The following is a 13,035-nucleotide window of genomic DNA, read 5'->3' as shown; positions in this document are numbered from 1 at the left end:
GGCAAGGCAGTCTTGATGTGGTGAAAGGGATCTAAAACGAGGGGACAGTCTCTGAGAAATGTCTTCCCTGAAGGGTGAACATATGGAATTCCTGACCATCGAGAGATCTGAAGTCCAAGTTACTGAATATATTTAAGAATAAGTTCGAATTTTAATGAAGGACAGCAAAATATATGAGGAGAGAATGGAATATAGTGCTGAGATTAGTGGGTCATGATTGAATGGGGAGCATGCTCAAGAAATGAAAAGCTGACTATTTTCTGTAGTGATGGTGCAAAAAAAGTAAATATGCATCTGAAGGGAAAATATATTTAATGAGTAACCTTAAAGTAAAACAACATTTACATTGCAAAGTTTGCAGATTGTACAAAAATAGGTGGAGGTGCAGGTAGAGTTGAGAAAGCAGGGATTCTGAAGAAAGACTTGGACAGGTTGGGAGAGTGGGCAGAGAAATGGCAGATGGAATATAGTGTAGCAAAGTGTGGAGTCATACATTTTGGTAGTAGGAATAAAGGCGTAGACTATTTTCTAAATGGGGTGAGAGGAATCAGAGGTGCAAGGGGACTCCCAGGAATCAGAGGTGCAAGGGGACTTGGGAGTGCTGGTAGAGGATTCCCAAAAAGTTAATCTGCAAGTCAATTCAAGAAAGCAAACACAATGCTAGAATACAAAAGGCTTGAATACAAAAACTGATGAAATGTTAAGGCTCTATAGGGCACTGGTAAGGCTGCATTTGGAATAGTGTGAGCAATTATGGGCACCATATCTGAGGAAGGATGTGCTGGCACCGGAGAAGGTCCAGAGGAGGTTTACAAGAATGATCCCAGGAATGATTGGGTTAACCTATGATGAGCGTTTGTTGGCACTAGGCCTGTACTCAGTGGAGTTTAGAAAAATGAGGGGGGCCTCATTGAAACATACAGAATAGTTAAAGGCTTGGATAGAGTGGATGTGGAGAGAATGTTTCCACTAGTGGGAGAGTCTAGGACTAGAGGTCATAGCCTCAGAATTAAAGGATGGTCTTTTAGGAAGGAGTTGAGAAATGTATTTAGAGGGTGGTAAAGATTCTTGATTAGTACAGGTGTCAGAGGTGATAGGGAGATGGCAGGAGAATGGAGTTAGGAGGGAGACATAGATCAGCCGTGATTGAATGGCAGAGTAGACTTGATGGGCTAATGGCCTAATTCTGCTCCTATTCCTTATGACCTTAAGAAATCGCTCATCTTTAAAATTCTGGAATCATATGGCTTGGAAACTCCCCTTCTTCAAGGTACGTCATCTTATTGTTCTCCAGCTGCCTAGGTGAGTGCACTTCCTTACACACTAAGTGTTCTCTGGGACAAAATTCTTTTTGATTTGTGTGAATGTTGTGTTGGATAAATCACCGGATTCAGACAACAGAGTTTGTATAACAAGGTACACTATAAAATAAGGTACATAGATTCACGTATCCGTGAACGCACTCGCAAACCCAGAGTACACAGCAAAGTACGCTACCGGTTTGTTGCCTATTGTCGATCTCCTGGCATCGTTCACGACACGGTCAGAGGCCAGGGCTCTCTCCTGTTCTGGAAGGTGGCAGGGGACGGTCCTTTATGGCGTTTCTCATCCACATCTCCTCCCGTGAGCCCATCATTAACCCGTACCATCAGGCCGCGCCGCACTTAAGGGCCTGTCCCACTTAGGCGATTTTTTTAGGCGACTGCCAGCAACTGTCAAAGTCTTAGCAGATCGCCAAAATTTTCTTTTACCTTACGACAATGACCACGACAATGCCGAGTCAGATCGATACAAGTTACTTTTTTGGTGAAACTAGCACCTGGCTAAGAGATTACACCGCCTTCGGAAACATCGCAAAATTCCCACGCTTATCCTAATTTTCGCTGAAATCAGGATCACTGATAAGTCTGTAAATTACTTGAGAGTTTTGAAATATAACATCTTGCCTGGGTTACTTGAAAACCAAGCTTCACGGTAACAACTTCCAGTTTACGAATAGCAGTATTAAGATATTTAATTTTAAACGTGGTTAAATGGATTTTTGTGCGAGTGTGGGCATTCTATGAAAATGTACGGGAGATGCATATCTGGTTTCTGGGTTGCATAATCTGGGTTGGGAGCCTACTTTAAAAGCAATCACTGATGGCCATAAACATTTCGAAATTCCCACGCTTACCTGACTGTCAAACTGTCGCCTCTAATCCACCTGTCAAATGTCCTGACGGTAAATAAATTGGTTAAACACAAGTATTTTATGGTCTCTTCAAATGACTTTACTTAATTTAATATTACGTGCTTCTAAATACATCTGCGACAACCTAGCAAACCTGAGGACAGCATGCGACAGCGCCCGTAATAAGCAACGATACCTGGCGACAAGCCAGCTGTCGCCGAGAACTTAAATCGGTTAAAGGGCCTGTCCCACTTTAGGTGATTTTAAGGCGACTGCCGGCGACTAGGCTGTCGCCGACAGTTCGCCGGGTGTCGCGGGCATGATTGTGAGGAGTCTTCCAAGAATCGTAGTGGATCTCAGCAGTCGCTGAGAAATCATCCAGTTTGAAATTTCTCGACAACAGCTGGCTTGTCGCCAGGTATCGTTGCTTATTGCAGGCGCTGTCGCCTACTGTCCCCAGGTTTGCTAGGTTGTCTTAGATGCATTTAGAAGCACATAATATTAAAATAAGTAAAGTCATACCATAAAATGATTGTGTTTAACCAATTTATTTACCGTCAGGATATTTGCCAGGTAGATTGGAGGCGACTGTTTGACGGTCAGGTAAGCGTGGGAATTTTCGCGATGTTTATGGCCATCAGCCATTACATTTAAAGTGGGTTCCAAACCTAGATATGCAACCCAGAAACCAGATATGCATCTCCCTTGCATTTTCAAAGAATGCCCACACACTTTTCACAAAAATCCACTTAACCAATTTTAAAATTAATGTTTTTAATACAGCTATTAGTAAACTGGAAGTAAATCCAGTTTATGCCTTGTTACAGTGATGCTTGGTTTTTAAGTAACCCATACAAGATGTTATAGTTCAAAACTCTCAAGAACTTACCGACTTGTCAGTGATTTCAGCGAAAATGAGGACGCAGGACAGCGTGGGAATTTTGCGATGTTTCCGAAGACGCTGTAATCTCGACCTGACTCGGCATTGTCGTGATCATTGTCGTCGGGTAAAAGAAAGGTTCGGCGATCTACGACTTTGACAGTCAGCTTAAAATCGCCTAATGTGGGACAGGCCCTTTTCCTCAGCGACGCGCCGAGATCCACTACGATTCTTTGAAGACTCCTCACGATCATGCCCGTGACACCCCGGCGAACTGTCGGCGACAGCCTAGTCACTGGCAGTCACCTTAAAATCGCTTAAGTGGTACAGGCCCTTTTAGTCTGTTCACACCGTTTCTGCGTTATTTGTGGGAGGTTTGCCCATCCATTGCAGTGTTTTGATCAGCATGCCCAAACATGCGAAATCGTGTTTTAAACATTATTTCATCTCAATGATCCACCAATCGCGTGGCTTTTGGGTACCATCTGCAAAAAATATGCATGGAAGCTGCTCAAATAGATATTTTGAAAATAAACTATCAGAACGGCTGCAGGTGTAAGTGAACTTCACTTCTTGCAGGTCTCTTTTCCGTTCAAACACCTGCCTATTTTGGAATTGTACAGAATTTCTTCCAGGGGGCTGCTACATAAAGTTTATTTGAAAATACCAGTCATAATCACAAGGACAATTAGAAATATTAGATTCTTCTTTTGCCTCCAATGGATATGCCCCTGAAATAAATATTTGTAAATTATTTTTTAATTTCAATCCTGAATTTCAATAAATGCTGCAGGATAATTGCAGAATTGTAAAGTTTCTGTAGCTATGGATCTTAACCAAGGTTGAGCAAAAACACAAAGTGCTGGAGGAACCCAGGCAGCATTTGTGGAGGGATTTGACAAGCAACGTCTCGGGTCGGGATCCTTCTTCAGATGCCTGCATTCTGTAATATAGTATATTAAACACTGCGCATAACACATCATAGAGGAGGAATGCAGAGCTTTGAGTCAAATCGTAGCGATTATAAAAGCCAGGTTTTGGGCAAAGAGGCGGAGGCATTAGCCTTGAAAGACCGTGGCGGCGGCAGCCAGCAGTCAGTGAGTGAGTGAGACAGAGAGAGAGGCTGACAGAGAGAGAGAGACAGACAGAGAGAGCGAGAGACAGAGAGAGGGAGACAGAGAGTGAATCAGACAGAGAGAGGCAGACAAAGGGAGAGGCTGACAGAGAGAGAGACGAGCTGCAGACTCTGGCGATCCGAGTCCGCCAAACCAACGAACCGGCCGCACTCAGTGCAAATGGCGGCTGCTGTTTGCGAGCAGCGGCGGTGAGTGAAGTAAACTTGGGCCGGCGCTCACAACGTTCTCCGAGCGAGGTAAATAAACATGGCTGGACCAGCCCCCACAATGTCCTCCGAGCACAGGCACAAATATGCTGGAGTAACTCAGCGGGCCAGGCAGCATCTCTGGAGGGACGATTCGGGTGGAGACCCTCTTCAGACAGACAGTGAGTGTGGAGAGAGAGAGAGAGTCAGAGATGAGGAATGTATACGGTAGAGAATAGACACAAAACGCTGGAGCAACGCAGCGGGATGTGGAGAATAGCTAGGAGAAGCTGACAACAAAGTAAACATTAAAACATTAATCAGGGGAGCAGTCGGACCGGTCGGAGAAGGGGGAGGGATGGAGAGAGAGGGTTACTTGGAGTTAGAGAAGTCAATGTTCATACCGTTGGGGTGTAAGCTGCCCAAGGGAAATATCAGGCGCGGGGCCTCTCTCTCACTCACTCACTCCTCCGTCTCCGAGGCCGAGCGGCGGCGAGTGAGGTAAATAAACATGGCGGGCGGGGCCGGTCGGCGCTCACAGTGACGTTCTCTACTCCGAGCGGCGGCGAGTGAGGTAAATAAACATGGCGGGCGGGGTCGGGCCGGCGCTCACAGTGACGTTCTCTACTCCGAGCGGCGGCGAGTGAGGTAAATAAACATGGTGGGCGGGGCGGGGCAGGGCCGGCGCACACAGTGACGTTCTCTACTCCGAGCGGCGGCGAGTGAGGTAAATAAACATGGCGGGCGGGGCCGGGCCGGCGCTCACAGTGACGTTCTCTACTCCGAGCGGCGGCGAGTGAGGTAAATAAACATGGTGGGCGGGGCAGGGCCGGCGCACACAGTGACGTTCTCTACTCCGAGCGGCGGCGAGTGAGGTAAATAAACATGGCGGGCGGGGCCGGGCCGGGCCGGCGCTCACAGTGACGTTCTCTACTCCGAGCGGCGGCGAGTGAGGTAAATAAACATTATATATAGTATAAGAAAATAACTGCAGATGCTGGTACAAATCGATTTATTCACAAAATGCTGGAGTAACTCAGCAGGTCAGGCAGCATCTCGGGAGAGAAGGAATGGGTGACGTTTCGGGTCGAGACCCTTCTTCAGCAAGAAGAGTGGGAAGACAGAGGATTGGGACTCTTTTAAAGAGCAACAAAAGTTAACTAAAAAGGCAATACGGGGAGAAAAGATGAGGTACAAGGGTAAACTAGCCAATAATATAAAGGAGGATAGCAAAAGTTTTTTTTTTTAGGTACGTGAAGAGGAAAAAAATAAATAGTCAAGGCAAATGTGGGTCCCTTGAAGACAGAAGCAGGGGAATTTATTATGGGGAACAAAGAAATGGCAGACGAGTTAAACCGTTACTTTGGATTTGTCTTCACTGAGGAAGATACACACAATCTCCCAAATGTTCTAGGGGCCGGAGAACCTAGGGTGATGGAGGAACTGAAGGAAATCCACATTAGGCAGGAAATGGTTTTGGGTAGACTGATGGGACTGAAGGCTGATAAATCCCCAGGGCCTGATGGTCTGCATCCCAGAGTACTGAAGGAGGTGGCTCTATAAATAGTGGAAGCATTGGAGATCATTTTTCAATGTTCTATAGATTCAGGATCAGTTCCTGTGGATTGGAGGATAGCAAATGTTATCCCACTTTTTAAGAAAGGAGGGAGAAAGAAAACGGGTAATTATAGACCAGTTAGTCTGACATCAGTGGTGGGGAAGATGCTGGAGTCAATTATAAAAGACAAAATTGCTGAGCATTTGGATAGCAGTAACAGGATCATTTACGAAGGGGAAATCATGCTTGACAAATCTACTGGAATTTTTTGAGGATGTAACTAGGAAAATTGACAGGGGAGAGTCAGTGGATGTGGTGTACCTCGACTTTCAGAAAGCCTTCGACAAGGTCCCACATAGGAGATTAGTGGGCAAAATTAGAGCACATGGTATTGGGGGTAGGGTACTGACATGGATAGAAAATTGGTTGACAGACAGAAAGCAAAGAGTGGGGATAAATGGGTCCCTTTCGGAATGGCAGGCAGTGACCGGTGCGGTACCGCAAGGTTCGGTGCTGGGACCCCAGCTATTTACGATATACATTAATGACTTAGATGAAGGGATTAAAAGTACCATTAGCAAATTTGCAGATGATACTAAGCTGGGGGGTAGTGTGAATTGTGAGGAAGATGCAATAAGGCTGCAGGGTGACTTGGACAGGTTGTGTGAGTGGGCGGATACATGGCAGATGCAGTTTAATGTAGATAAGTGTGAGGTTATTCACTTTGGAAGTAAGAATAGAAAGGCAGATTATTATCTGAATGGTGTCAAGTTAGGAAGAGGGGATGTTCAACGAGATCTGGGTGTCCTAGTGCATCAGTCACTGAAAGGAAGCATGCAGGTACAGCAGGCAGTGAAGAAAGCCAATGGAATGTTGGCCTTCATAACAAGAGGAGTTGAGTATAGGAGCAAAGAGGTCCTTCTACAGTTGTACCGGGCCCTGGTGAGACCACACCTGGAGTACTGTGTGCAGTTTTGGTCTCCAAATTTGAGGAAGGATATTTTTGCTATTGAGGGCGTGCAGCGTAGGTTCACTAGGTTAATTCCCGGAATGGCGGGACTGTCGTATGTTGAAAGGCTGGAGCAATTAGGCTTGTATACACTGGAATTTAGAAGGATGATGGGGGATCTTATTGAAACATATAAGATAATTAGGGGATTGGACACATTAGAGGCAGGAAACATGTTCCCAATGTTGGGGGAGTCCAGAACAAGGGGCCACAGTTTAAGAATAAGGTGTAGGCCATTTAGAACGGAGATGAGGAAGAACTTTTTCAGTCAGAGAGTGGTGAAGGTGTGGAATTCTCTGCCTCAGAAGGCAGTGGAGGCCAGTTCGTTGGATGCTTTCAAGAGAGAGCTGGATAGAGCTCTTAAGGATAGCGGAGTGAGGGGGTATGGGGAGAAGGCAGGAACGGGGTACTGATTGAGAGTGATCAGCCATGATCGCATTGAATGGCGGTGCTGGCTCGAAGGGCTGAATGGCCTACTCCTGCACCTATTGTCTTCAGACTAAATAAACATGCCGGGCCGGGCCGGGGCCGGCGCTCACAGTGACGTTCTCCGAGCGGCGGCAACTGAAGTAAACTTGGGCCGGCGCTCACACCGTCCTCCCAGCAGCGGGACCGCCACCAGTTAGTAGATCCTGCGGCAGGTCCGGACTGTCTGTGGTCTCGGCGGTCTGGAGGATGCTGACCCAACCTGGCCTGGGCTGCTGGGGTAACCTATTCCTTCTCTCCAGAGATGCTGCCTGACCCGCTGAGTTACTCCCAGCCTCTTGTGCCTATCCTGAAGTAAAGTGGGATGGGATGAGAGAGATTATTTACCCAGGATAAATGTATATACCGGGGATGGGGTGAGGGGCAGTTATTCTCGCGGGGTGGGTGAGGCGTAGTTATTTACTGGGGGGGGGGTGATAGCTACTTCGCCAGAGTGGGTTGAGAGGGGTTGTTATTTACCTGGGGTGGGAGAGAGGAGCAGCCCAGGGTGGGGGTGGGGAAGAGGAGTTAGTAACCCTGAGTGGTGTTGAGAGCACCAGATATTAACCCAGGATGAGAGGACTAATTATTTACGCAGTATGTGGTTGAGAGGGACAGTTATTTTCTCAACATGAAATGAGAGAAGCAGGTGTTTACCTGGCATGGGGTGAGAGGGGTAGTTACAGTATTTACCTAGGATCGGGGAGAGAGGGGGCATTGTTTACACATGGTGGAAGTGACAAGAGACAAGTATTTTTCGATGGAGATGAGTGTCAGGATGTTTAACCATGGCTCAGCTGAGAGCCAGAAATACACCTCTCTGTATTAAATTATATCAACCATTCCTCAGCCCACCTGGGCAACTGAACAAGATCCTGCTGCAATTTTTGACAACCTCTTCACTGTCTGTAATACCACCCACGGTTGTATCATCTGCAAGCTTGCTAATCTTGCCATGTACGTTCTCATCCAAATCATTGATATAGATGACAAACAGTAATAGGGCCAGCATCGAACCCTGAGGCACCACTCATCACAGGCATCCAGTTCGAGAAGAAACCTTCCACCATCACCCTCTGCTTCCTGTCATGAAGCCAATTTTCTATCCATTCACCTATCTCTCCTTGGATCCCATGGGATCTACCCTTCCAGAGCAGTCTACCATGTGAAACCTTGTCAAATGCTTTGCTGAAGTCCATATATCCAACAGCTACAGCTCTGCCCTCATCAACCATTTTGGCCACATCTTGAAAATACTCAATCAGATGCGTGAGACATGACCTCTCGCATACTAAACCATGCTGACTAACCCTAATCAGCCCTTGTATTCTATCCCTCAGAATACTCTCTGTATACTTTCCAACTACAGATGTTCTCACCGGCCTATAGTTACCAGCCTTTTCCCTGCAGCCCTTTCTGAATAGAGACACAACATTTGCCACCCTCCAGTCTTCCAGCACCACTCCTGTATTTAATGATGATTCATAAATTTCAGCCAGTGCTCCTGCAATTTCCTCTCTAGTTTCCGAGTGTCCTCGGATATATCTGATTAGGACTGGGAGATTTGTCTACCTTCATACTCCTAAGGACCTTCGACCGCAATACAAGTTATATTTGTGTATAATATTATTTTAATTTAGGTAGTCCATGCTGAATTTTCTTTTGTCTTTTCTTCTAGGGAGCATGAGCAACTTTAAAGAGTTGGAACAGTTTCAAAAGCCATTCCAAATTCTGCTACACACACTAACCCTGGGAACATCGGGAGCCATCAGTGCATACCGTGTGTTGCATCGTATTCAGTCAAAACAGTCTCTTCATTGGAGAACCTTCACGGAGACACTGTGCCGACCCGAGCCATATCTGGAAGGGAATGAGCAAAAGCTAAGTCTGTAAGAGCCTTTTAATAAGTACTAGCTAGACCAAGTGGACTCGCTGGGCCCAAACCTCCCCTGCATTGGTGCAGCACCCTCTCCTCCCCTCCTCCTCCTCCTCCTCCTCCTCCCCCCTCCTCCCCCCTCCTCCTCCCTCCTCCCCCTCCTCCTCCTCCCCCTCCTCCTCCTCCTCCCCCCTCCTCCTCCTCCCCCTCTTCCTCCTCCTCCCCCACCTCCTCCTACTCCTCCTCCCCCCCTATCTCCTCCCCTCCCCCTCTTCCTGCTCCCTCCTCCCCCTCCCTTCAAATTCTAAATTCTAATGGGGGAACCACAGGCTGGAACCAAGAAGCATATTTCTCTCAGGCTAGGGTTTGTCCAGAACCAGTATTCAGAGTTTCATGGTGCAAATTTAGCTCTGAGGTTAGGATAAATTTATTAACTCAATAAGGCTCAGGCACTACCCCTAAAAACAAAGGTGGAGCTGCGGGGTACCAAGAAGACACAATTGAGGGCCTCATCTATGAAGGGAGAGGGGAACCCCCGTTCCCTAAAGAATGAGGATATCTCAGATGTTCTAGTATGGAACACCTCACCTTGGGCGCAGATGCGGCATAAACGAAGGAATTGGTAGTAGGGGGATAGAGTCTTTGCAGGAAGCAGAGTGGGAAGAAGTGTAGTCAAGATAGTTGTGGGAGTCAATGGGTTTGTAATAGATGTCAGTCAATAGTCTATTTCCCATGAAGGAGACTGAGATCAAGAAAGGGGAGGGAGGTGTCGGAGATGGGTGCAGGAGGTAGCACCGATGCAGTCATTAATGCAACGGAGATAGAGTTCGGGGATAGGGCCAATGTACGCCTGGAACACTGATTGTTCAATATATCCTACTAGGAGGCAGACAGAGCTGGGGCCCATGTGGGTGTCCATAGCTATTCAGGCCTGATTTGAGCATCATAAGATAATATTTTCTATGGTATCTATCTTAAACACTTGCCTCATTTTCACATTGGAAGGGAAGCACGATATAAAGTTATTAGTGGAGAAGCTGCTGATGTAAAATGAAATAGTGGAGAATATGACGGGAAAGTAGGTTTCTTGAATTTAAAAAATCATCTTTTTGAAATGGTGGGGGCCCAGAAAAATATGGTTTCATAACCTTTGGGCCACATTATTGTTTTGACAGGGCAAATGTTGACTTGTGTTTCGACATCTTTAGTTGATTTTTAAAAAATGGGATACATAAAACTATTCAGTAATGTTTTAATGGTGCAATACAAGCCCCAATCAATGGTGCTGAAGTGGAAAGGTTGAGAGCTTTCTGGTTAATATTACTAACGATCTGTACGGGACCAACCAGATTGATATGATAGCCAAGAAGGCACACCAATGCCCCTGCCTCCTTATCAGCTGGGGAAATTTGGCTTGTCTCCAATGACTCTTAGAAATTTCTACAGATGCACCAAAGAACGCACATTGTCAGGTTGCATCACAGCTTGGTTTGGGAGTAGCTCTGCCCAAATCTGCAAGAAATTACAGAGTTGTAGATGTAGCCCAATCCATTACATAGACTATTGACTCCAACTACACTTCATGCTGCCTCGGAAAAGCAGCCAACATATTTAAGGACTTGTTCCATCCCAGTCATTCATTCTTCTCCTTGCTTCAGAGGCTTGAAAGCACCCACTACCAGACTCGGGAACAATTTTCTCCGTATGTTCAGCTTTATGAACTGTCTAGTTCACCTTGACCCCATCGCGAACATTGACTTTGGAACTGTACCACTACATTAGGAGAACTATATTGTGAGGTTATCCACTTTGGCGGCAAAAACAAGGAGGCAGATTATTATCTCAATGGTGTTAGGTTAGGTAAGGGGGAAGTGCAGCGAGACCTGGTTGTACACCAGTCACTGAAAGTTGGCGTGCAGGTACAGCAAGCAGTGAAGAAAGCTAATGGCATGTTGGCCTTCATAACGAGAGGATTTCAGTATAGGAGTAAAGAGGTTCTTCTGCAGTTGTATAGGGCCCTGGTCAGACCTCATCTGGAGTATTGTGTACAGTTTTGGTCTCCTAATTTGAGGAAGGACATCCTTGTAATTGAGGCAGTGCAGCGTAGGTTCACGAGATTGATCCCTGGGATGGCGGGACTGTCATGTGAGGAAAGATTGAAAAGACTAGACTTGTATTCACTGGAGTTTAGAAGGATGAGAGGGGATCTTATGGAGACATATAAAATTATAAAAGGACTGGACAAGCTAGATGCAAGAAAAATGTTCCCGATGTTGGAGGAGTCCAGAACCAGGGGCCACAGTCTCAGAATAAAGGGGAGGCCATTTAAAACTGAGGTGAGAAGGAACTTTTTCACCCAGAGAGTTGTGAATTTCTGGAATTCTCTGCCACAGAGAGCAGTGGAGGCCAAATTACTGGATGAATTTAAGAGAGAGTTAGATAGAGCTCTGGGGGCTAGTGGAATCAAGGGATATGGGGAGAGATTGGGCACAGGTTACTGATTGTGGATGATCAGCCATGATCACAATGAATGGCGGTGCTAGCTCGAAGGGCCGAATGGCCTCCTCATGCACCTATTTTCTATGTTTCTATATATTGTGCACTCTCCTTTGCTTTTTCTATTGTACTTGAGTTTGGCTTGATTATATTTATGTATAATATTATCTGATCTGCATTCAAAAGCATTTGAAAATTTGAAAAGCATTCAAAAGAAAGCTTTCACGGTATCTCAGTACACGTGACAATAATAAACCTAAACCTAATAAGTGTGATAACTTGCTGCTTCATCGTTCTGGTGGTGATTCTTTGACTTTCTATATTTTTCTAGATCTTTTGTCCCAAAACCCAATTCTTACCCCAACTCTTAATTGTGAGTACTGTGAGAAACTTAGGTGGGAATCATTCAAGCATTTCTCCCATCACTCAGGGCAGAGTGAAAAGAAACATTAATGTGCTCTATCTTGAAATGCAAGACCTCCTCGATAATTCTGGCCTATCAAAAAGAGGGTGCTAAATGAATTCTTTCCCCCTTATCATGGTCACTTGTATAAGACCTCCATTTCACTGTCAGTGACCACCTTCAGACATTTCCCGGGAAGCTGTTCATGGTTAAAATTGGACAGTAAGTGGTAGCAATTTCATCGGGTAAATGCATTCATAAGATCATATGTGATAGGAGCAGAATTAGGCCATTTGGCCCATCAAGTCTACACCGCCATACAATCATGGCTGATCTATCTCTCCCTCCTAACCCCATTCTCCTGCGTTCTCCCCATAACCCCTGACACCTGTACAAATCAAGTGTGAGAACATATCCAGCAATGATCACTGAACGAGGATTAGATAACATGATCGGTTTCCTCGCTCCAATCACTGAATCGATTAGATAACATGATAGGTTTCCTAGCTCCATGCAAGTACCCTGGAGATGCTGAAAATTGTTCTACATTTCTACCACTGATTCAGTTAACTTGGATCAGGTCAAGAATGAACTCTTGTGTGACCTAACACTCCTGGGACTTCGAGATTTGGTTATGCCTTTAACCATATACATGCCATTTTACTCTAAATTGCTGGTATTCTCAAATTCTCACATTCTGTGCTATTAAACCACAGTGACACAAATTAAATTGTTCCATTATACCTTGATGAAAATGAATCTAGATTTACCTGACTTCCCTTAGTTCATAATGGAATTATCAGTGCTCAAATTGCTCTCCTACATTTTAATAGGAATTCCAGAAATGAAAGTAT

The 13,035-nt window shown here is 45.6% G+C and overlaps 1 protein-coding gene across 2 annotated transcripts in view; it reads left to right on the top strand.

The window, feature by feature from the left end:
- The first annotated feature begins 4,989 nt into the window (after window positions 1–4,989).
- The window catches only part of fance (FA complementation group E), a 28,951-nt gene continuing 20,905 nt past the window's right edge, over window positions 4,990–13,035 (top strand). The window contains exons 1-2 of one of the 2 annotated variants that reach the window (XM_078420638.1): window positions 4,990–5,022; window positions 9,085–9,295. In XM_078420638.1, coding sequence (XP_078276764.1) covers window positions 9,090–9,295 — 206 coding nt within the window. In that variant the 5' untranslated portion in view covers window positions 4,990–5,022; window positions 9,085–9,089. Of the gene's footprint in view, window positions 5,023–5,201; window positions 5,329–9,084; window positions 9,296–13,035 lie in introns of those variants that run through there. The other variant, XM_078420637.1, reaches the window with a different exon arrangement.

Source organism: Rhinoraja longicauda, chromosome 24, assembly GCF_053455715.1.
Source record: "Rhinoraja longicauda isolate Sanriku21f chromosome 24, sRhiLon1.1, whole genome shotgun sequence".
NCBI classification, from domain to species: Eukaryota; Metazoa; Chordata; class Chondrichthyes; order Rajiformes; family Arhynchobatidae; genus Rhinoraja; species Rhinoraja longicauda.
This window is presented reverse-complemented; position numbering and strand designations above follow the sequence as displayed.